Here is a 23,804-nt window from a genome sequence, read left to right on the forward strand (position 1 = left end):
TACCTGAATCCACTCTCATTTTTGTTTCTAGAAGAATCCTTGGGACTATGGGTAAAGAAAAACCTAGTCAGGGGACATTTAGGTGCTCTCAGATTTTAGCCCTCTCCTCCTCCCTCTGATGAGGTGTCAGTTCCCCCATCCTTGGTCTCTGGCATTCATTCCTAAAACTGCTCTTTGGAGAGAACTGAAGTTTGGGGTGGTGAAACTAAAAAGAGTGAGAGTGAAACCAAGACTTCACAGAGGAAGCCGGTTTAGGCAGGTTTCCTAGTAGTGACAGCCACTGGAGAGTCCCTCAACCTCCCCCCTGTGGACACCAGCAAAATCAGTTCCAGGATCGGGAGGGAGTCAGTGTGAGGGTGCTGTTAAGGCCCTTCACTCCATCAAATTCTGCTCTTCATGGGACAGTCCTTGTATAAAGTGGGCTGCAAATGGCCAGATTTCTTCTCGTATTCAAATAGCAGCTAAATGTGTCTGTGCAAGGTATACTTTAAATGTTGCCCTTTCTGGGAAGAGTTGATGAGAGATAAATTCCCCCTTTCCACTAAAGCCATGCAAATTCTCTTTAATTTTATGCATGGAATTAGACTACTGCCCTACCCCCCTTTATTTGAAATATGGAGACCATAACCTTTTGTTAAAGATTGTTTTTCCCCTAGATTACTTTGTCACTAAGAAACAAAGGGCAGCTATCTATTTCACTTTTCAGGAAAATATGCAAGAAAGAAGAAAGAGAAGGAGAGGGAGGAGAAGGGAGGAGGAAGGGGAAGAAGAAAGAAGGAGGAGAGTAAAGGAAGGTGGTTACTTTGTCTAAGGGGTGGTTAAATAGTTTAGTGGGTTTAAGCAGTAAACACCCTACTGTTCAATCTTTAATGGGCTGTTCACTTGTCTCTTCAGCTTTCATTTATTCAGGTGTGATTTCATGACAGCTACACTGTCCCATTATGAAAGCACCAAAATCATCTCTGTATTCTTCTACTGCCAGATGGTTGGCTCCTTACTGTTTCTTGGGGAACAAGGAAAATGAAATACAAACTGAAAAAAGTATGACTTTTGTAACTTTGCCAGCAGCCCTAATGGACAGTGTGGATAGGGGTTAGCAGCCAATGTCTGTGGTAACTCAATCCCCAGAATCCTAGAATCACAAACTGCCAGGATTCCAGGGCAGGCCCCTACCCTCAGGCAGAGAAGCCCAAACGCTGATGGATACAGGGTTTGTCTCTTCTCTTAAAGGATCAAGTAATAAAACACTGCAACTTCCTCTGAAATTTGCACTTTCCAGTTTCATCACAAAAAAACAAAAACAAAAACAAATAAAACTTCCTTAAACACAACCAAAAATATCACCGGCTTTAATTTAAGATTATTTTCTCTAGTTTGGTTATCCACAGAAGTGAAGGGCATTTACATCCATTAAAAGCTCAAGGCAAATAAACAGGAACACCTCAAGGCAGTGAAAGATCAAGAGGTTTGAGGTTATCAAGAACCTCAAAACCCCTTGGCCAGTCTTAAAAATATCTCAGCTCTCCTTTGATCGCTCTTTTCTCTGAATTACCCAGTTTAACATCTGTTTTATTATTGCTTGTTACTTTTTTCTGGATCCATTTCTACATTTAGTTTGAAACTGAATGTTTTATTTCAATCAGGATCTGGGCTCATGTTGAAAGATAACAAAGATAATTCCTGGCCATGGTATGTCTTATTTCCACTCATACCTCCCAATATTTTGTTGCCATTTTCACCACCCGGCAGCCTCAGATCTGGCTGGTTGCCTTGGTCTTTTCCTGCCATTGCTTGTTTCTTTTTCTTAGGGTCTGTCCATCTTGCTCTTATCTCTCCCCCATTCTGTTCACCTTTGCATCCACAGTGCTTGACACAGTTCTAGGCACACAGTAGGCACTCAGTAAATTGGGGGGAATTGGCTAGATGTGACAAAGGAGTGGTACAGACTTTAGGAGCTCAGAGAAGGGGAAGAACAGATGGGGATTAGAAGAGTCAAAGAGAGCTTATTGAGGAAGTGACATTTGGAATGCTCCTTTATGGAAGGAAGATGTTTGGATGGGCAGAGAGGATGGTGAAAGGCGGTGTAGGAATTATGGTAGAGTCAAGGTTTTCAGGCAGAGAGTAGAGTGCCAAATGCAGGAGGGAGAGAGGCAGTGGGCAATAGGGAAAGAGCCCTCTGTTTAGACCAGGGTTAGCTCTGAATGTCCACTTCTCGTTTTAATAATTCTGGTGATTTCCATCTCAGAGAACCAAAAAGAATGTGAGAGCATACAAAGAAGAGGTGACCGCTCTCACACTGGTGGCTTTTCCCACAGCTTTAGCAGACTGTGGCACCACTCGGGAGCACCATGGTCTTAAAGCCAAGGTCTGGCCACCCCATTCTGGGTGCAGGCTATATAGATGGGTTTGAATGAAGCTGAGAAAGGAGTCACAGGGGCTCCACTGTCAGGCTGAAAGTCACTGCAACAACACTCCTTAGCAGAAATCAGGGTGCTTGTTGCCAGGTGGGTGCCCTGGGGAACTGACCTGAAACAGAGGTCAGAAAGCTTCTTGTGACTCTTCACTGCTGGGGTTGCAGCCAGTCTTGTTAGAAAAACCAAAAACATGACTTCCTGAAAATTTTTGTTAACGCAAAAAATGGGTTTGTTTCTTTGGCAACAGAGAGTCCACTGTGGGAAAGGGGTTTTCTCAGCACCTAAGCTGTCCTAGCACCTTGGACCCTGAGTACTCAACATGCAAAAACTTTGCAGTAGCCCTGGGGTCCAGCCCAACCCTGCCCTGTAGTACAGTTTTAGCTCAGCCTGGCTTTCATCAGCTTGAGGAGAGTGAAACAGCTCTAAGGTTGAGAGAGGAAAGATTGAATCACCATTTTACAAAGATCACCCTGTTCAGGGGCAAAACCAAGTGTATTGTATTTACCATATTCATATATCATGTCTCCTGTCGTTTTCTTTTTTTCCTCTAAATTGACTCACCTTTTTACTTCTACACATTTATTTTAGATGGGAAACCATTGTATCTCTACCATATAAGTATCCCTCCCAGGGCTTCCCTGGTGGCGCAGTGGTTGAGAGTCCGCCTGCCGATGCAGGGGACACGGGTTCGTGCCCCGGTCCGGGAAGATCCCACATGCCGCGGAGCGGCTGGTCCCGTGAGCCATGGCCGCTGAGCCTGGGCGTCCGGAGCCTGTGCTCCGCAACGGGAGAGGCCACAACAGTGAGAGGCCCGCGTACCGCAAAAAAAATAAACCAAAATAAATAAATAAATAAGTATCCCTCCTGCCTTAGCTTAGATTCTCCAGAAAGCAAAGTTAGTTACAAAGCCCTAGATTGTTGGGAATGTAAGTCCAGTGGTGCAGGACAGGGGAATTGAAACAGGGAAGGAAGAAAAGCCAATACAATTGTGCCTTACCACGTTGGCCTCTGCTGCAGACAACTGGTACTCTATCCCACTGGGACCTTCTGGAAAGCCTCATGAAATGTGTCTCTCAACTCTCCATCTGGGTGACAAAAGTGGTAAGTAGTCATCCATCATCTTCCAGCCCCTTTTGTGCAAGAGTAGCTCCATGGATTTTAAGTGCCTCATATTTCCAAGTTGCACATGCTTTAGTACAGAATTTCCAAGGGGATCCCATGCCAAGGCAACAGAGAAGCCCCAGTGCCAGAAGCAGACTGAGAAAGGTGCAGGCTCAGACAAGGTGCGCTCAGGTTCTACGGGTGCAAAAGAGATCCACTGGACCAACATGGGTTGGCTGCTCACCCCTGGAATGCTCCAGAATTCTACACAGAGGTAGCAGGCTGGTTGGAAATTGTCAGGGGAGACCTAAAATCTTCCTCACCCGACCCTTTGTTTCTGTCACTGTGTTCACCTGAGGGTTACTCTACCGGGGCTGGGGTGACTGGGATACAATGTCCAACTTGGCTAGCAGGCACCCACTCTGTGAAGATGGTGGGGGTAGAGGGGTGGGAGTGTAGGTAAGGGTGGCCTTGTAAGCTAAGCACTCTCCCAAAGTGTCCACTACACATGAGATGGGTGGTCCACTGCTGCAGGCATAACCGTGACTAGGGAGGGGTACTTCTGGGTGCTAAAACAAAACTTGAGACCAGCACAGACACAGCCAGCCCATGAGGTTCGTAGACGATCTACCACCAGAGTCGATGGGTCAGCCCCTCCCACTGTGGGGCACCTTTCTACCCTCTCCCCCAGGCTGCCCAGTGCAGTTTCCTTTCTCCTTGACACTGAGGCAGTGCTGGCACTAGGTGAGGGAGGGCTGCTGTGTGGTTTGTGACACCATCTGGAGGGAACAGTAGGACAGCAGAGGGAGCTTCCTCAAATCGCACATAAATCACACTCTGCTCACCCCCTGATTTGACTTGTGTTTCTTTCTTTTTTTTTTTTTTTTTTGACTTAAGTGTTTCTGAACAGCAGAGCTCTCTACCAAGTAAAAGGAAGTTGGGAGGGGAAATGCCACCTCTGTAAAATATCACTCAAAGACAACTGAGTGACTTGCCAGTATTTCGGAGACAGCAAGAAAGGAACAGAAGTGGGGCCTCATCCTTCGATTTTCAACACAAGAGAAAACGAGGAATTGTTCTTCAGCAAGTAAGTACATTTACTATGAACTTAATATGGGATAGCCTGGTAGACCTAGTGACCAACAACCTGACTGCTTTTTAAACAAACATACTGTCACTCTTCCCTCCAAGATGCGTACTTTACCCCCAAAGGGCCTTCAGGGGGTCTCTTATTCCAACATACTTGGAAAATCATCATCAGAATTATGGCCCATTATTTTAAGTTTCCTAGGTGGTAGAAAATATTAATTTTGTAGGCTGAATTTGAGTTTTCCACAACCAGCAAAATTCTGATGAATAAGTGAATCCAAGCTAATCCTGACTAAAAATGGAGTGTGGCTGATAAAACAATCCAGTTCGGCTGAAAAACTGGCTCAACGAGGGGTCCCAAACATTTCCCTGGTAGCGCTAAACTGTCTCTGGTGGCAATCTGAGAGAATCACATAGGAGCACAGCTTTCATTTTTATTCCTAAAGTTTAATATATTTACTAAAAAACACCAAATCAGCTTCCTCACATTATAGTACATAATATAAATAAGTAATGTTTTCATCATGTCTTTTCTCTTCCTTTTTTACTGACACTTTTCTGTTGATTGAGATCCTCTACCCCTTTAAGACATATTCTTTGTGTAGAAGTATTCAAAAATGGAAACACTTTTTTTTGTTGTTAATATATTAAGAAAGAAGTAGTTTCGTGACTTAAGTACTGCCTTGGACAAAATATGCCCTTCCTGGTGCTCTGTGTTCTCGGTATGTCCTGAAGAGAGTCCAAGCTTTCATGGGTGGGCTTGCTGATATCCAGGGCCCTTATAGTTAGTTCTCTGTGTTTCTAGCAGTCTTCATCATCCCTTCTGGCATTGGCAGAGCGGTGGTTGATCCTTGGAACATGCATGCACAGGCAGGGTCACCTCCGCAGAGGTCCGCCAATTTTTGCTTTTCCCTAGCGATTGTGCCGTGACTTAGACGTTGCTCAGATGACGATCCCTGACTCATTTCAGGCGGCCAACTAACAGGTTTTACAACCCATGGTGGACCAGTCTTCCTTCCTGGGTGACTTTTATTTTTTCCTTTTCAGGTTGTGAAAATAAATCCATAATATTTTATATTTAGGAGTTTGGACACCCAGGTACAGCATCCAGCCTCTCCTCAGTGTGTTTTGCAAACACTGCGAGAAAACCCTCTGTGTGGGGCAACTGAATTGTCTTCTGCCTTGCCTGGTGTAAGCTGTGAGGTGCCCGAGTCTCATCTGGCTTGAAATTGTTTGCTTTTGTTTTCCATCCTCATCAGCGGAAGCCATGGATCACACACTGAAGTGGGGAATCCCATCCAAGCGCCCATACCTCAAGCTCTTTCAGCTCCTGGTGCTGGCTGGTCTTTTTTACTTCTGTTCAGGTAAGCAACCTCCAGGAACTTGACTGAGTCCACTGCTTCAGCGTTTAGAAAGAGGAAATGGTGTTCTCTGTGCTGCCTCCTTCTGTGAGACAGAAGGGACCTTCAGGGTATTTCAGTTCATTTTAGGGCTGAGAAAACAGGTCCAGAGAGGTTAAAGGACCTGCCCTTGGTCACACAGCAAGCCAGTGGCCAAGTTAGCTCAAGAACACAGACCTTAAAGGAAAGGTGGGGCGGTGTTATTTTAACAAAGCTGATTCAGAAGGACAGCTTCGAGTTGTGATCTCTTCCACCAGGTGCTTGTTTACATTTTGTGAAACGCTAAGGCACTGGCCTTGGGCTCTGGTTCCCAAACTACATTTCTATGAGACAACACAGCTAAAGTCTTCTGCTTCTAAAACTAAACAGTGATGATCTTCTTTCCAAGATGAAGGGGGAAAAGAAAGTATTGATAGTTGTAACATACAATCTTCTTAATATTAAAATTTTCTCAATATTTATTTTTATGCTTTAGGTACTGGTGCCCTTTGTCAACACAGGCATCTGACATTAAGTAGTATCAGATTTAGCACAAATCATATTTCGAGTTGTTTTTAACTTACTATATAGGTATATCAGGTGTGTCCTACAAAGAATATTTTGACTTCTGGAGGCTTTTGTTCCATCTCAGGTGCTGGACTTGGGGGGCTGTTGGGAAGGGTGGTGCTGGTCCTGCTGACAGGGTGGCTCTGACTTTTTTTTTTAAAGTCAGAACAAATAAAAGATCTGCTTTGTGCTGAGCAGTGTACTACCTGGTTTCATCAAAACAAAGAGGAGTCTTTGCCTCCTGCAGCGTTTCCTAATCTGCAAAGAGCCGAACATCAAAGGGCCTTGTCTTAAGCGTTGGTTACTTAAAACTGCAGCCATCACCCAGAATGACTAAGGTGTGAGGGAGGGCACTGGAGGGAAGGGATTACTGTGACTCTGGTAGAAGGCTGTAAAACTTTACAGAAGGCTGTAAAACTTGCTATTTTACACTGCTGCTGAACCAAGAGAACCATGAGTCAAGTTTCACATCAGATTTTGTATATCTGATGGACAGTATTATTTCCAACAGTTACAATTTTCTTCTGGGTAGTCGGGGGCAGCACTCCCAATCTAGAGTCTTCTGGGGAATCTTAATGAGTTTTAAAAGATTTAAAATGAAATTTACAGGCTTCCTAGAAATGTGGTATGTGTGCATGCATGCGTGCAAGCGTGTCTGTCTCTGTGTGTGTGTGTGTGTGAGTGAGAGAGAGAGAGAGAGAGAGAGAGAGAGAGAGACAGATGAAAGGGGGTGAGGAGAGAGAAAGAAACAATGAAAAAGAGAGAAAGTATAAAAAGAAAATTAAAACCAAGGCTATAACAATTATACCAGAAAAATTAGGGGCAAATGGAAGGAAATAAACTTTGAGCTAAAGAAAGATATTTAGGAAAGTACCTTGTTCTACAGCTACATTCAGATTTTATTGTTGCTGTACTGAGTCAACAAAGGAATCCATGAGTTTCTTTTGTCTGAACACCTACTGTGTATCAGGTGGGCCTTAAAAACTGAGCCTGGGATTCCTGCCCTCAAAGAGGTGTATGTTAGTTGGAGAAGACAAAACAAACCCACAAGCAAGTGAAGAGCAGTGAAGTGACTGGCCCCGACTGTAAGTGCCCCAGACCTGGGAAAGCTGGGACCAGGGTGGGCTGCGGCAGCGGGGCAGGCTTTAAGGTGAAGGAGGCCGAAGGTAAGGATGAGTCAAGGGTGCGTAAGGATGAGTCAGGTTTATTCTTTTGTTTAATCATTTATGAATTCAACAAACACCGAGCATCTCTTATGTACAAGACACTTTTCTTGGTCCTGGGGACAAGTTGTGAGCAAAATTGACTTGGCTTTTGCCTTCATGGAATTTACAGTCATTAGGAAGAAGATGAAGATTAATCAATCATTCAAATGAATGTATGACCGAGAAACTCTCTTTCTCTGCCAGAGGGGACGGTGGTGAGAGTGATCTGGGTGAAGGTGGAAGGAGCAGCATGTGAGGGACACGCAGGAGCAAGGAAGTGTAGGTGGGCAGTGTTGGGGCAGCAGGGAGACAGGGACCAGGCTCCATAGGGCTTGAAGGCCAGGGATCTGAATGTTATTTGGAGGCACTGGGAAGCCACAGAAGGATTTGAAGCAGGGGAGTGACACGGTCTATATCAGTGCTGCTGACACTTTAATTATACATGCCAGTCACCTGGGGGTCTTGTTAAAAAGCAGTTTCTAGCACAGGGGATTTTTTTTTTTTTAATATTGGAGTATAGTTGCTTAATAACGTTGTGTTAGTTTCAGATGTACATCAAAGTGATTCAGTTATACATATCCACTCTTTTTCAAGTTCTTTTCCCATTTAGGTTATTACAGAAGGTTGAGCAGAGTTCCATGTAGCACAGGAGATTTTTAGAGCAGCAAAAATAGTATGATACTGTCATGGTAGATACATGTCGTTACACATTTGTCAAAACCCATAAGATGTACAGCGCCAAGAGTGACCTCTGGTGTAAACTGGACTTTGGGTGATAGTGATGTGTAGTCGATGATGTGTAGCTTCATCGACTGTCACAAACGTACCATTCTGGTGCGGGATATCGGTGGTGGGGAGGCTGTGCCCATGCAGGGGCGGCGGTATACGGGTACTCTCTGTACTTTACGTTTATTTTGCTGTGAACCTAAAACTGTTCTAAAAGGTAAAGTCTGTATATATTTTTTAAAATGTAGTTTCTGCTTAGGTGGGCCTGGGGACGGGCCTGCATTTCCGTATTTCTAACAAGCAGCCAGGTGATGCTGATACCACTGGTCCACAGACCTTTAGCTTTAGTAGTAAAGCTCTAAATGATATATATTTTTTTAAAATGGTGTTGCTGAAGCATAAAGAATGGCTTGTAGGGCAGCCATAGTGACTGCCAAAACCGTTTAGTAGCTTATAGTACTTGATGATAGCTTCGATGAAAAGAATGGGATTGGAGGGAGATGGAGGGATTGGAGAATGTGTATGATGTAGAACTGGTGAGGATTTGCCAGACTGAAGTGCAGGTGTGGATTGTGCATGGCCTGTGGGAGACAAGACTGGACAAAGAGAGTGGAGTACAATCACGGAGGACTTTGTTCAGGGCAGGGGATTTGCACACTAGCCCCTCCTTTCCTCTCCTGTGTAGGACAGCTGCACTTCCCCCTGACACCCCATCCATTGCTGCCCGGGACAAGGGACCTCTCTTTCCTGCACAGGGTGGGACCAGCAGGGCTCCTCTCCACTTCTAGTTTGGTTTGTGGATGCAGAAACACTGGACTCATGTGCTCCAGAGACTGGTGGTTGTCTAACATGGGCAGCTTCTCCTCAGAGCTGGGGTCCTCTCAGGGAGACAGCTCTCAGGGGAGGGGAGAGGCCTTGGGTAGGAGTAGCCAGGGATGCAGGATAGGTGTTGGCCTGGAATTCTGTGGCATGAGAAACACTGAGCTAGAGGAAAAGAGTGCCCTCAGAGTGCCACTGTAAACAAGGCCTCTTCCCTCCCACCATGTTCTGTCTGCATGCTGCTGGCCAAGGCATCCTGAAAGCCACGCTTCTTGCTATGACTACTGTGATATCAGCTGTTGAAGTCCCCGAGCATTTTAGACATATACTGTTTAGGGAGACACACAAAAGTAAGGATCAGATTTATAACGAGTATGTAGGCTAGGCCTATAGAGGAGAGAAAGTTGGCAGCAATGTAAAAATCAGGTGACAAGTCTAAATCCGTCAGCTGCTGGAGAGCAGATACCTCTCAGCCTCCTTGTGTGCCCAGCACCCAGCCTGGGGCCCACACAAGCCCCGTGGCTGCTGGTTCACTTAATCAAAAGCACTTAGAAGGGCCCAAAAAGGTCACTTCCTTTGTGTTAAAGGTCACACAGACCATTAACAGTAAATCTCCAGGTGGTGGGATTACAGGTGACTTTTATGCGTTTCTGTATTTTTCATTCTTTGCAAATTTAATATGTGTTTCTTCTAGAATCAGGGAAAACGTTTATTTAAAAAGCACACCAAGGTCCTCAGTGAGATACATTACGGTACACAGTGATATAAGCTGCTGTGCGCACCTGATTCTTTCTCCTTTAGGAGAAGCGGTGGTGCAGCCCTGCTGACCATTGCTGGGGTTCACCTCCGAGGAAGGGGCATTGTGGCCAGCCCAGTGTCCACACTGCCTTGCTCTAGTTTGGAGGGACTAGGGGATACTCATGGCTTCCTAGACTGGGTTCTTATTTTTTTAAAGCTATACATTAAATTTTATTATTGTATCTCCCAATTGTCCTGTATGGTTTTTCTCCCCCTGCAGTGACATAAAATTCACTGTTTTAAAGTGTACGATTCCATGGTTTTTAGTATAATCACAATGTTGTGAAACCATCACCACTACCTAATTTCAGAACATTTCTATCACTCTAAAAAGAAACTCCATACCCATTAGCTGTCCCTCTCCATTCCCGCTGCCCTGTCTCCTGGTAGCCACTAATCTAATTTCTGTCTCCATGAATTTGCCTATTCTGGACATTTCTTCTAAATGGAGTTATATTATATGTGGCCTTTGTGTATGGTTTCTTTCACTGAGCATAATGTTTTCAAGGTTCATCTATGTTGTAGTAAGTATCAGTACTTCATGCCTTTTTTGGTTGAATAATCCATTGTAGATTGAGTTTTGAGAGGTATATTATTTGTCTAAAACTAGTGACCTCTATGCTTGTTGGCAAAAAGTTCCCTCTCTTGGGGGTTTATCGGTGGAGAGTTGAAGTGGTCAGGAAGGGCAGGGGTTGGGGACTTGACTCAGTGCAAGTGTCAGCCGGTTACCACAGTGATTCTGGCCACATCCTGGGTGTGATTCAACACATGAGGTGCTGTGTCTGAGAGAAATAGCCCCATGAAAAAAATCTGTATAGCTTTTACAGTTAACAAAACACTTTACCTCTGGGTGTCATATGACCCCCATGGTAATTATGTGAAGTAAGTCAGGGAGATAGTATTATGCCCATTTTACAGAAATTATACCTTGGCCCAAGGAGTTTAATCAACTTGTTAAAGGTTATGATTCTAATGCAGAGCGGTGGAGCCAGATTTCATCTCCTAATGCCTAGCCAGGCATTTAGCAAATATTTATGGAGCACCTACTACGGGCCAGGCCCCGTTCTAGGTTCTGCAGATAAGGCAACAAGCAAAACAGATAAAGCCCGTGCTCTCATGGCCCCCAAAGTAACTCCAGCTGATATATAGCAGCTGGAGACAAGCTCAAAGAGCAATAAATGAGGGCAAGGGGCTAACAAGTGGCAGGATGGGTGGGGTCAGGGGTTAGGTGAGGGTCCCCCTCACCACAAGGGGACACCTCCCCTGAAGGAAGCAAGGGACGGGGCTGTGTGGATGTCTGGAGAAGACAATGGTCCGGGTCGTGTGCCTGGCACCATGTAAGGTTTTACTTGCATTCCCTCACAGAAACCTCAACCCATGTTGTTAGGTAGGTGTTGCTAGGCCAGTTTGTAAAATGGCAAAGCAAGCTCAAAATCCAACTCTTTAAGCAGTAATGCTGAGACCTGACTTACCCCTCTAGAACCACTGAAGCGGACAAAACCCTTCAGAAATCTTTCGACTGTCTTCTTGTAAACGCATGTAGCAGTCCCTGAGTATGGAAGCGAGGTCCTGGTGGGAATTGCCCAGAAGATTTTTGGTTCCTTTTTTCAGTCTGGTTCTTCCTCAGCATCAACGTCTGGTGAGGGGATCTCACATAGGAACATCGAAGAGCCCATTGATGGTTTGCTGTTGACCTTTAGACAAACACCCACACTTCTCCTCAGATGGCTGGACAAAAACTCCTTAAGAACTATGATTGAAGTTAGCTCACTTTCAGTTAAGATTTATTTTTGCTAATGTCACCACATGTCAAAATGAGTTAGAAATCCTGGATTCTTTTTGGGTGGGAATAAACAGGCCACAGGAAAGACACTTATTTAGGACCCCGGAGGAGTGAGCTGCTTTCTATCATGGGGTCTTTCTGGCCCATAGCAAGACCAGGGTTCCATGTGTCTGACATAACCCCTGAGTGAGATGAAACAGACCAAAAGGTACAAATTGTGGGTGAGAGGAGGGAGAGAGAGGAAAGGAAACTCTTACGGAAGACCTGCTATGTACTAGGGACTTTTCCATTTATATCATTTTATTTGAATTTAAGTTTACAATGATCCTGAGAGGTAGGCATCATAACATTTTTACAGATGAGGAAACAGGTTAATCAGAAAATGGCTGAGCTGGGACTAGACCCCAAATCAACAGGAATCCATAGTCCGTGCACCTTCTACATATCATTTTGCTTTCATTGTATCTCTTTTTTTTTTTTTTTTTGGTGGTACACGGGCCTCTCACTGCCGTGGCCTCTTCTGTTGCGGAGCACAGGCCCGGACGCGCAGGCTCAGCGGCCACAGCTCACGGGCCCAGCCACTCGGCGGCACGTGGGATCCTCCCAGACCGGGGCACGAACCCGTGTCCTTTGCATCGGCAGGCGGACTCCCAACCACTGCGCCACCAGGGAAGCCCTTTGTTGTATCTCTTTTTAAAGAGAGTTTGGGTTATTTAGCTATTCTTTGTTCCCCCCAAGTATACCTTTTCATTTATTTCCCCCTTTTCAGTTATATTCCCTAAATCTAGGGCTGGCAATGTTCAGCACGATTGTCGGAAGAAGTGCCTTCGATCATCCTGAGGTACTTCACACTGCTGTGAAAATACCTACGATCACAATACTCTTCCTAAATGCTGCGGTAGGGCCACATCCAGTCTGATGGAGGCAGGTAGAATAGCTGGTGAGATGGAGAGGTGCTAGTGTCCCATGATCCTACTGCCCAAGGAGAGTGGGCCTGGAAATGAGATCCCTATCCTAGTGAGACATGGGCCTGCCCAGGGGTTCTGTGTGGCTCTGGAGGACACCGAAGGGAAGATGCAACATGGTAGCACTGGGGGGTTTGGGGGGGTGGTCAGTTGTGAAAGCACCAGGGCTTTAGAGGAACTCTGCTTTTAGGTCAAGCACAGCATAGGAAAAGTTAGTATGCCTTCTAAACCAAAAAAAACAGAAAATATAGTCTGACAGGGATTTTGGTGCTACTGATGAGTGCTTAGGAAATAACAAAAAGATGGAGTTTGGATGCTGAAATATTGATATTTCTGTGATATGCTGATGGGAAATGGGCAAATGTTTTAAATGGGGACCCTCTAGCAAAACTAGGTTGTAGGGCACCTGTTGTGTGGATTGCAGATAGCCAAGGGAGATAAAGGCAAGATATCCATCTGTTTAGGGTAGCTAGAGAGGGCAGAAATTGTCCAGAGGAGTAACGGAGGCCTTGTCAGGTGGGGATGAGGAGAGTCATTTCAGAATGACATCATAGGGTCAAGCTGGGCCTGGAAGGAAAAGGACTGTTTCTCAAAGCAAAAGAGCCCAGTGATGGAGCCCAGCTGGGAGCGGGCAGTGCTGGCTTACTTATCCTAGAACTGGGCCTCAAATGGGGAAACCAGTAAACAAGGAGAGTGGCCCAAAAAGTTCTCTGCAAAACTGGGGCAGTTTCCTTTCCTGGGTTTAGTTTCCTCATCTGTAAAATAAGACCACCAAAATGATCAGGGAAATTCCTTCAAAATCTCACATTCCTTAACTATGACTTCCCTATCCCTGTGGGAATGATAACATTGTCTAACGGGTAGTTGCCACTCACATGCTAGGTCTCCTAAAGTCCTTCTTCTTTTGGGACTAGTGTGCTTTCTCTCTCATTGTCCATGGACAGACAAATGGATAAAGAAAATGTGGTATATACATACAATGGAATATTAGTCATTATCATCATACCCTTAAAAAGGAAGGGAATTCTGACACATGTAAAACATGGAGGAACCTTGAGGGCATTTTGCTGAGTGGAATAAATCAGTCACAAAAAGACAAATACTGTATGATTCCACTTATATTAGATATCTAAAGTAGTAAAATTCATAGAAACATAAAGTTGAGTGGTGATTACCAGTGACTGGCGGGAGGGAGAAAGCGGAGTGGTTTAACGCATACAGAGTCCCAGATTTGCAAGATGGAAAAGTTCTGTTTCACAACAATGTGAATACACTTGATGCTACTTAGCTGTACATTTAAAAATGGTTAAGATGGTAAAATTTATGTTATTTTATTTATTTATTTATTTATTTTTGCGGTACGCGGGCCTCTCACTGTTGTGGCCTCTCCCGTTGCGGAGCACAGGCTCCAGACGCGGAGGCTCAGCGGCCATGGCTCATGGGCCCAGCTGCTCCGCAGCATGTGGGATCTTCCCGGACCGGGGCACGAACCCGCGTGCCCTGCATCGGCAGGCGGACTCTCAACCACTGCACCACCAGGGAAGCCCTATGTTATTTTTTAATCACAATTTTTTAAATGGAGAAAAAAAGCACTGGGGACCAAAGAAACCAAAATCAAACTGAACACTCCAATCCTGCTTGGTACTGGATACAACACTCAATTCTGTTACCGTCAACTCCAAAGTCTTGCTTGTGCAGGCATCTATATTTAATAGGTATATGATCTTGTTCTGTTTGTCTCTCCATAGGCGTTATCCAGGTGACCAAAACAGTGAAAGAAGCAGCAATGCTATCCTGTGATTACAACATATCCACTGAAGAACTGAAGAGCGTTCGCATCTACTGGCAAAAGGATAATGAAATGGTGCTGGCTGTCATGTCTGGAAAAGTGAAGGTGTGGCCCAGGTACAAGAACCGTACCATCACTGACGTCACCAGTAACCTCTGCATTGTGATCCTGGCTCTGCGCCTGTCGGACAATGGCACCTACACCTGTGTTATTCAGAAGCCTGAGAAAGGGTCTTACAAACTGGAGCACCGGACTTCGGTGAAGTTAATGGTCAGAGGTCAGTGGAACTTTCTGATTTTCAGTAAGCCGGCAGACTCTTGATGCCCTTAAAGACATACTCCTATTGATTTAAGTGGACATTTTACCAAAGAGAGGTGTATCTCACTTCATTTCTTAGGGTTGAGTCTCTAGTTTTACAGTGAACCCTAACTGTTTTCTCAGGATGTCCTGGAAATATCTATTAGTTGCATTTCTTGCACTTTGACAATCTAAGTGCATGACAATCACCCTGGAGCACTATAATGACCTGAAGTATCTTCTGAATCATAAAGGGACACATTTGATTTGATGTAGCTATACTATTAACTGGATTTGATCCAGTAATATATTCTTGTAAAGTATGTTGAAAGGTATAATAGCAATGCAGGCATAAATACTATGGCTATTGTTCTATTATATTTATTGTATATTTGAAGCTCTCCTCTAACGGTCATTCCTACAAAATTAGATGTTAGAGAACTGTGAAGGGCAGGGTAGGAAGAAGCCGTGACTTAACCACAGATGATACTGCTAGATGATACTAATATATTCTGAGCCCCCATCGAGAAGTGCCAGCCCTGGGCCACTCCCTCATACTTGAAATTCAAACACATTTCTTTTTCTTCCTGGGCACTTGAGGCTTTAGTGGAAAGGCTCAAACCTTTTAATAAAAGATAATAATTAACCTTGATATCAGTTAACTTAAGTGGATCCTTAGTGAAGTCTTCACTGTTCTTCCCTGCTTTTGGTCTTCAGTTATGTTGAATCTTTAGCTGTAACATCCAGATCATACCTAAAGTTTAGGAGGTAAGCCAAATTCACATGGAATTATCTTGAACTTCACTCTGTGTATTCCCTAACCATGGAGAGAGCGAATGATCATATGGTGGTGAGATATGAGGGGTTCCGAGAAGCCCACCTCCTCCAAAATTCAGACCTGCGTCGATTCCTGGAATTCCCACTATTAGAGCCTCTCCTGCTAATTTCAGCTTTTTTTCCCCACAAGATCCCTGTTAAAGATAAAAATGTGTTCCCTGGGGGAGATGGCACCACAGACATATTAGCCTGTGTTAGTTAATTACATTAGATACATAGTTAGTTCTCTAACAGAATATCCAGACAGAAGTAGACTTAGAACATGTACTTTTTTTTTTTTTTTTTTGTGGTACGCGGGCCTCTCACTGTTGTGGCCTCTCCCGTTGCGGAGCACAGGCTCCGGACGCGCAGGCTCAGCGGCCATGGCTCACCGGCCCAGCCGCTCCGCGGCATGTGGGATGTTCCTGGACCGGGGCACGAACCCATATCCCCTGCATCAGCAGGCGGACTCTCAACCACTGCGCCACCAGGGAAGCCCCTAGAACATGTACATTTTGATAGAAAGATAAAGAAGAAAATCCAAGGAGAAGAGGCAGAGTTTCAGGGAGGGCAGGCCCTAGCAGCAGGTTATCGTAGGAGACCAAGGACAGCTAAAGCGGTAGCATGGGAGTGCTGAAGGCCTCAAAAAGGAGAGTGGGGCACCAAAATCAGGTAAGGGAAGACGAAAATGGAAAGTCTACTTGCTTAATTAGACACAGAACCAATTCTGGTATCTCCAGTTGAGTCAGTTAGAACAGTGCTTCCCAAATGATAAGGTGCCTATGACCTAGGGATGTTGTTAAAATGCAGATTCAAAGGCAGCAGGTCTGGCACTTCTAACAAGCTCCCTGGTGAGGCCTGTGCTGCTGCTGAGGATCGCAGTTTGAGAAGCAAGGCCAAGGTGACCAACTGTCCCATTCTGCCCAGGACCGAGGGGTTTCCTTGGACATGAGATTTTCAGTGCTAATACTGAGAAAGGCTAACTGGGACAAGTTGCTTTCTCTATATTTGCTAAATGATATAATAGCAGCATAATATCAATGGATGAAAGCCTTCATTAAGCAGCACATTTGAGAAGCTAGCTATACTAGTTAACGTATTAACTAGGTTAATGGATTTTTACCTTTCTAAAGCATATGCACCTTTTCCTTTCCTAATAAGATATTCTTACCCTACCTATTAAGAGTGGTGAAAATTTGGGTTAATTGATTAAAATGAGAGACAAAAGAATAATTCTTTGATGGTTCACAGTCTTGCAAAGCCTTAGGAGCTGTTACTCTAAACAGATCACCTTATAGAAGGGATAGGAGACAGAGCTTAGGCTGTTCTAAGCCCAGCCAGACCTTGAAAAGATGGTTTTTAATATGATCCTTGGTATTAGTGGCATTCTTGCGGCTAAATGTTTCTTAGAAAAGCAAAGTGCAGAAATGAACATGAATCATAATTAGGATATGAGTTACTTGGATTTGTTATTCCAAGTTATAACATGACATACTGATGTCATGAGAAAGAAACAGAATATTCTTGTTGTTAGCTACCAGTGTAATTATTTGATCTTATAGGAAAAATTAAAGGAGTAAAAAATAATAATGTCAACTAAAAATGGCTCGAGAAAATGTCAGACTTAATTTAAGAACAGGATTAATTCAAAAAAGAAAGGTGACTCTATCCCTAACCATATCCAAGTTTTTCTTTTTCTTGGCATTTATAGTCACTTGTCATAACTTTGTGCCACCAGGCAGTCCTGGAAGCTTTCACCTGGCAACTTGATTTAAATGAGGGAACTCATTTAAAAGAGGACAAATTTAAGGGCTTCCCTGGTGGCGACCCTGGTGGCGAAGTGGTTGAGAGTCCGCCTGCAGATGCAGGGCACGCGGGTTCGTGCCCAGGTCCAGGAAGATCCCACATGCCACGGAGCGGCTGGGCCCATGAGCCGTGGCCGCTGAGCCTGCGCGTCCGGAGCCTGTGCTCCGCAACGGGAGAGGCCACAACAGTGAGAGGCCCGCATACCGCAAAAAAAAAAAAAAAAAAAAAAAAGAGGACAAATTTAAGACTCACATTAGTCTATTAACTAACTTCCTGTGTGTCAGGCTCTGTTCTATGTGATTTATATTAACGATGTCATTTAATTCTTACAACGCTGGGAGGCAGGTATTATTATCCCCATATTACAGATGAGCAAACTAAGACTAAAAGTGGTTAAGTAATTGGCCCAGTGTTAAAAGGAAAAACTGGTTATAAAACCTGGTCTTGGGACTTCCCTGGTGGTGCAGTGGTTAAGAATCTGCCTGCCAATGTAGGGGACACAGGTTCGAGCCCTGGTCCGGGAAGATCCCACATGCTGTGGAGCAACTAAGCCCATGCGCCACAACTACTGAGCCTGCGTTCTGGAGCCCGCATGCCACAGCTACTGAAGCCTGCGTACCTAGAGCCCACGCTCTGCAACAAGAGAAACCACCACAATGAGAAGCCTGTGCCCGGCAAAGAAGAGTAGCCCCTGCTTACCGCAACTAGAGAAAGCCCACGCGCAGCAACGAAGACCCAATGCAGCCAAAAATAAACAAATAAAAACAAAACAAAACAAAAAATCTGGTCTTGATGACCACTGTGCTATACTACATCTCTCTGTGAGACTCCGAATTCTGAAAAGAAAACTAATATATAAGATGAAGTATGGGGGGATTGGTTCCCCACATTATGCTAAGGAGTATAAATTCTTTAAGCCTAACAATAAGTGAGGAAGAGGTGAGGGGAGTTTTTTCCTGTGTTCTCTGCAGTCATTTCACTGTGCTTTGCTTTATTTTAGTATCTTATTAAGGGGCAGATACACAAATGAAAGAGCGCCTCAAGTATCTTGGAGGAATATTAGGAAAGTCTCTCTGTCCTCATAAGGCATGTCAGAACAGTAAGGGAATCAGTAAAGTACAGTGGTTGAGATTACAGGCTCAATAGTGTAAAATTTGGACAGAGGTTTATCTGATTAAAGACTACTTTTGAAAAAGTAAGGTAATGCTAAACAACCTTTAGAGTAGTGTTACCTACTTCCCACCTCAGTAGTGTGGGAAGTAGGGAGACAGCAAAGTTAAGACCATACAAGTAGATTTACACAAGTTACTGTCAATATTCTGGTTCTCAGTTTGGATGGTGGGTTCTCAGGTGTTTAGTATAGTATGAATTAATAAATAGATACATAAAAGAGAGCTACTTTGTATACCTCAAAAATTAGGAAGAAAGAGGAGAAAAAGAAGTAAAAGAAAGGAAGGAAAGGAAAGGAAAAGAAAAGAAGGCAGACATATTTTAATCTGCTTGTTTACATCTCTAATACCATGGCATTAGTATTTTTCTGAGAATATGTTTTTCAATATAATCCTATTTTTAATGTTTTAATAAAACAGCAATGTTTGAAGCTCTAAAAAAAAAAGGAAAGAAAAGAAGTCAGGGGAAGGGAAAGGTCTGGTATCAGAAAAACTTGAATTCAAATCCCAGTTCTGTCACTTATTGGTTGTGATTTCTCTAGACCTCAATTTGATTATTTATAAAGTGAAACATTGTATTAGGTTAAATCATATGAAATTACTGATATTTGACCTTTTTTGCTCTACAACCTACCTCCTAGGGTTGTTGTAAAGATGAAATGAGATAATGTCCAGACCTAAGAAACATTAACGTGTTGTCTATTATTTTTTTCTTCACCTCTTGCAAATGCAAGTACTGATACTATGTCAGTATTTATTCACATGAACCTACTTCTTTCTTTAATAAGTGCCCTCCTACCTCCTTATGAAGAATTGATATAACCAATTCAAACCAAAATTAGTCTTTGGATTATACATAAATATTAATGACTTATGGGAAGTTGCAAATTATATTTTATTATTCTGATTAAAGATAGGTATTTATTAAAAATATAAACACACACACAAATATGTAATGATATGTACTTACAGCCTTGTTCTTTCTTCAGCTGACTTCCCTGTCCCTAGTATAACTGATCTTGGAAATCCATCTCCTAACAACAGAAGGATAATTTGCTCAACCTCTGGAGGTTTTCCAAAGCCTCACCTTTCCTGGTTGGAAAATGGAGAAGAATTAAATTCTACCAATACAACACTTTCCCAGGATCCTGAAACTGAGCTCTACACGATTAGCAGCGAACTGGATTTCAATATGACAAGCAACCACAGCTTTGTGTGTCTTGTCAAGTATGGAGGCTTAACAGTGTCACAGACCTTCAACTGGCAAAAATGTAAGTGATACTGTTCTGGGAAGTTTCTGCTATGTAGAGTCTAAAAAGAAAATAACTCAGCCAGATGCATCACAGAATTATGTATATTGACTCTGATAGTATTTTTTTGCAGTATTTTTAGACATGCAAATAAAATGATAATGACAGTATTACTATGACTTATTAAGGTCACTGTACAAGGTTTGACTATAATGTCACTTGACTTATTTTCTTTAATAAACATTCTAAAATTTAAACATCCAAGTAAGTTCTGTCCATCAAGTCAACATATTAGGAAGTTATTATAACAATATTGTTGTGATTGAAAGCACTAAGAATTGTCCTTCTTTGGATTTGCTCTCTGGGCTTTGGCACTTTCATTTTGGAGGCCCCCTCTCCATGGTCCCATGATGTCAAATCATTGTCTTTTGAGGGTGAATGTACCTTTTAAGAACTACTGGTTCATTTAGAACCAAGTCGGTCATTTTTAACCAAAACCATGACCAAATAGTTTACCCTACATGTAGTAAACTTATAGAATTTTCTTTCCCCAAGAGGTGAAATCATCTGAAAATATAAAATGGAAAAAGTTGGGCTTTTATAAATTTATGCATATTAAACCCATAATGGGTTATTACAGAAGAACTCAAATACTTGAAATACATTTCTAACTTGTTTGGCTGATTATATGGAGCACCACCAGGCCTCTCTCACCCCTAGCCCCACTTATAACAATATGTTTTGTGGCTGCATAGTAAAAAATTATACATCGAGTAAAATTTATTATGTGTAGTATGTCTTACATCTTCCTCTTATTTTTGCTTGTAGTAGAGGAGATATTTTAGATGGTCTAGTAGTTCATCTTAGTGAATGATTTACTCTAGATCTTTCTATCTTGAGTGGATTCTTTATTTTCCTCAATAGGTAATGAGATAAAATTTTGACATGATTTTATTAATAGTACAAACTCATCTCTATCATCTTTTATGTATTCTAAAGAATTTATAAAAATGAATTTTGAATCCTATAGTAAAAATAGTTTATTAATTCAGCATTCTTGTCACTTTACTGATATATTTACTGATATATTTACTATATATATTTTACTGATATATTTAACCACTTTTAGATTATCATGACTAAGGTAGACAGTATTACACAAATTAGTAACAGCAGCTTCAATTATATTTTATTTTGGACATCATTTATATTTGGAATATGAGTACATATGATATTCTAGGGCAAGGGTTGACAAAAATTTTCAGAAAAGGGCCAGATAGTAAATATTTATTCTTTACAGGTCATATGGTCTCTGGCAACAACTCAGTTCTGCTGTTATAGCATGAAAGCAGCCATAGAAAAGACAAATGAATGACATAGCTGTGTTTTAACAAAATTTTATTTAAAAAAATAGGTGGGGGGCTTCCCTGGTGGCGCAGTGGTTGAGAGTCCGCCTGCCGATGCAGGGGACACGGGTTCGTGCCCCGGTCTGGGAGGATCCCACATGCCGCGGAGCGGCTAGGCCCGTGAGCCATGGCCGCTGAGCCTGCGTGTCCGGAGCCTGTGCTCTGCAACGGGAGAGGCCACAACAGTGAGAGGTCCGCGTACCGCAAAGATTAAAAAAATAATAATAATAAATAAATAAATAGGTGGTAAGCCAGGTTTGGCTTGTGCATGGTAGTTTGTTAACTTATAGGAAATAGAATGTAGTCCTTTATATAAAAGGGTGGAGCTATTATTTAAAGATGATTTAGACTGCCCAGCTTTATCATCTTTTCCCTAGTTTGCCTTCTCAATTCTTCCTTCATGCTAAGGATGAGCAGTATCCCTTTTCACGATAATTGAAAACACTAGTTCTTTGTCCTATTTGGTCCACATTCACAATGACTAATGGAGAGATGATTAACAGTATGTGTTTAATCATTCTTTCTTTCATTCAGTTTTTATTAAGTAATTATCACATACCAAGCATCTTGCTAGGCACCAGTGTTGTCTTTGTGGTCAGAGAGCTTTAAATACTTCAGATCTCATGAACTGGATGGCAAGTATCATTTAGAGTCAAAAGCAAATAATGCATTTGTGGGGGAGGTCAAGGGGTGACTGCATAAACAAACGTAAATTAGGTGTATAGTTGATAGGAATAGTTATGTCAATGTGAATAAAGCTTTACTATTTAAATACCCACTCTTTACCCCAGATTTATTAATTAAACAGATTGGGTCTATGGCTCTTTTAGCCTGGGCCGGCCCAATTTGTTAACCCTTGATGTACTGGAAGATATATGTGTGTGTGTGGAAGGGGTCAATCACAGAGTCCCACTCAGGGTGTCTAACGAGCTATATGTGCAGATGTCGTCACACAACTATGCACTTGGGATTTTGGGTCTGCCCTGGGGTGCCTTACCAGGTTCCTAATAGGTATCACGACAGAGCACATTTGCTGCTACTGGTTCCCCTTTCTGTCTCTTTAAACACATACCTTCTTTCCAGGCTGAGTGAGGCTTGAGGATGGATGAGGAGTGACCTCTGAGAGGAAGCCAGGAGTGAGTTGGAACTTGTGAAACATCTAGACTCCCAGGATAATAGCAAGAGCTTCTTTGTTATTTGGGGTGTCATTCTGGTCTGCAGAGGCCAACCCTGCTAATCACTCGATGTCTCCACCCAATCTGGTGTTTTAGAGAATAATAAAAAAACGACTTTCCCTAGTCTCTAAGTAGTAGGTTCTCTATGGTCAAATGTGCATTTTATAATGATCACTGTGGCAGAATGTGTAGGAATTATTAAAGCCTAGAAAACCAGAGGCAAAGAGACCAATATAAAGGCGACTAAGTTGGAGATCAGAAAAACCTGAACGAAGGCGGTTGCTGCAGGAGATTTGGAGAAAAGGAATCAGTTGCAGGGATTTTCTCAATACAGCATAGAAAGTCAGTGGGAGCTACTGGGCAGTGAGCACAAAGGCAAGCCTCCCCTTTTATTTGGGTCACTGATGGTGCTGCCATTCATTGAAATGGGAGAATGCGGGTGGTAGATATGCTTTGGAAAGAATACATGGATACTGAATTCAATTTTAGTCAGGTGGAGATGCTGGCATCCAACCATTAGTCAACGGCTGGAAATACAAATTTGGGGCTCAGAAATGAGATCAGAAATATGGTATACAGATTTAGAAATCAGCTGGTGTTTCCAAACTTGGGTGTGGATGAGATCACCCCATGATTACTGGGGCCAGTGAGAGGAGAATGGGACCACAGATGGAGCCATGGGGAACAACGGTAGTTAAAGGACAAGAAGGGGAAGAAGAGCCTACAAAGAAAACTGAGTCACAACAAACAGAAACTGAAGAATGTGGTGTCACAGACGTCCCAGGAGGAAAAGTGTCAACTGGGCCAAATGCTGATGAGAAGTCCAATAAGCTAAAGACCGAAATTTATCCCCAAGGCTTGTAATCAGAATAATGAGAAACGGTACTTTAGTAAATGCTCAATATTTATTTGTACGCCATTCCGGAGAAATCAGAAGAGGATGAGCTGCTAATATTCCTTTTGCATCCCTGCCCTTCTCCAGATGTTGCTAACTATTCCTCAAAGGGGTTGAAAATAAATGGTGTAACTGCTGCTCCTGAGCGGGAGGGACTGACAGCAGTACCGCATACAGCTTTTTACTCCCACCTGCATCCTTCCTCGTGTGCCCTGTCTTTTCTCTGTTCCCTGTGTTCTACATCTGATAGCCAGTTTGTAGAGCTCTCCTTCAGGATGATCCTACCTACTACCAAGCCATATCCATGCTTGGTTCTTTGCTGGGTCTCTTCTGTTCTTCCAGAAGCTCTAGGCTG

The 23,804-nt window shown here is 43.1% G+C and overlaps 1 protein-coding gene across 2 annotated transcripts; it reads left to right on the top strand.

The window, feature by feature from the left end:
- The first annotated feature begins 4,509 nt into the window (after positions 1-4,509).
- CD80 (CD80 molecule) lies at positions 4,510-22,680 on the top strand. Of its 2 annotated transcripts, XM_065876502.1 has the most exons (5): positions 4,510-4,602; positions 5,652-5,968; positions 14,595-14,912; positions 19,713-19,994; positions 22,463-22,680. In XM_065876502.1, exons 2-5 carry the CDS (start codon positions 5,872-5,874, stop codon positions 22,465-22,467), a joined length of 702 nt encoding a protein of 233 aa, XP_065732574.1. In that variant the 5' UTR covers positions 4,510-4,602; positions 5,652-5,871; the 3' UTR covers positions 22,468-22,680. The 2 variants fall into 2 exon arrangements, with proteins under 2 accessions (XP_065732574.1, XP_065732573.1); XM_065876501.1 differs by lacking the exon at positions 22,463-22,680 and having other exon boundaries at positions 19,713-20,186.
- The last annotated feature ends 1,124 nt before the right edge of the window (positions 22,681-23,804 follow it).

Source organism: Phocoena phocoena, chromosome 4 (genome assembly GCF_963924675.1).
Source record: "Phocoena phocoena chromosome 4, mPhoPho1.1, whole genome shotgun sequence".
Classification (NCBI taxonomy): Eukaryota; Metazoa; Chordata; class Mammalia; order Artiodactyla; family Phocoenidae; genus Phocoena; species Phocoena phocoena.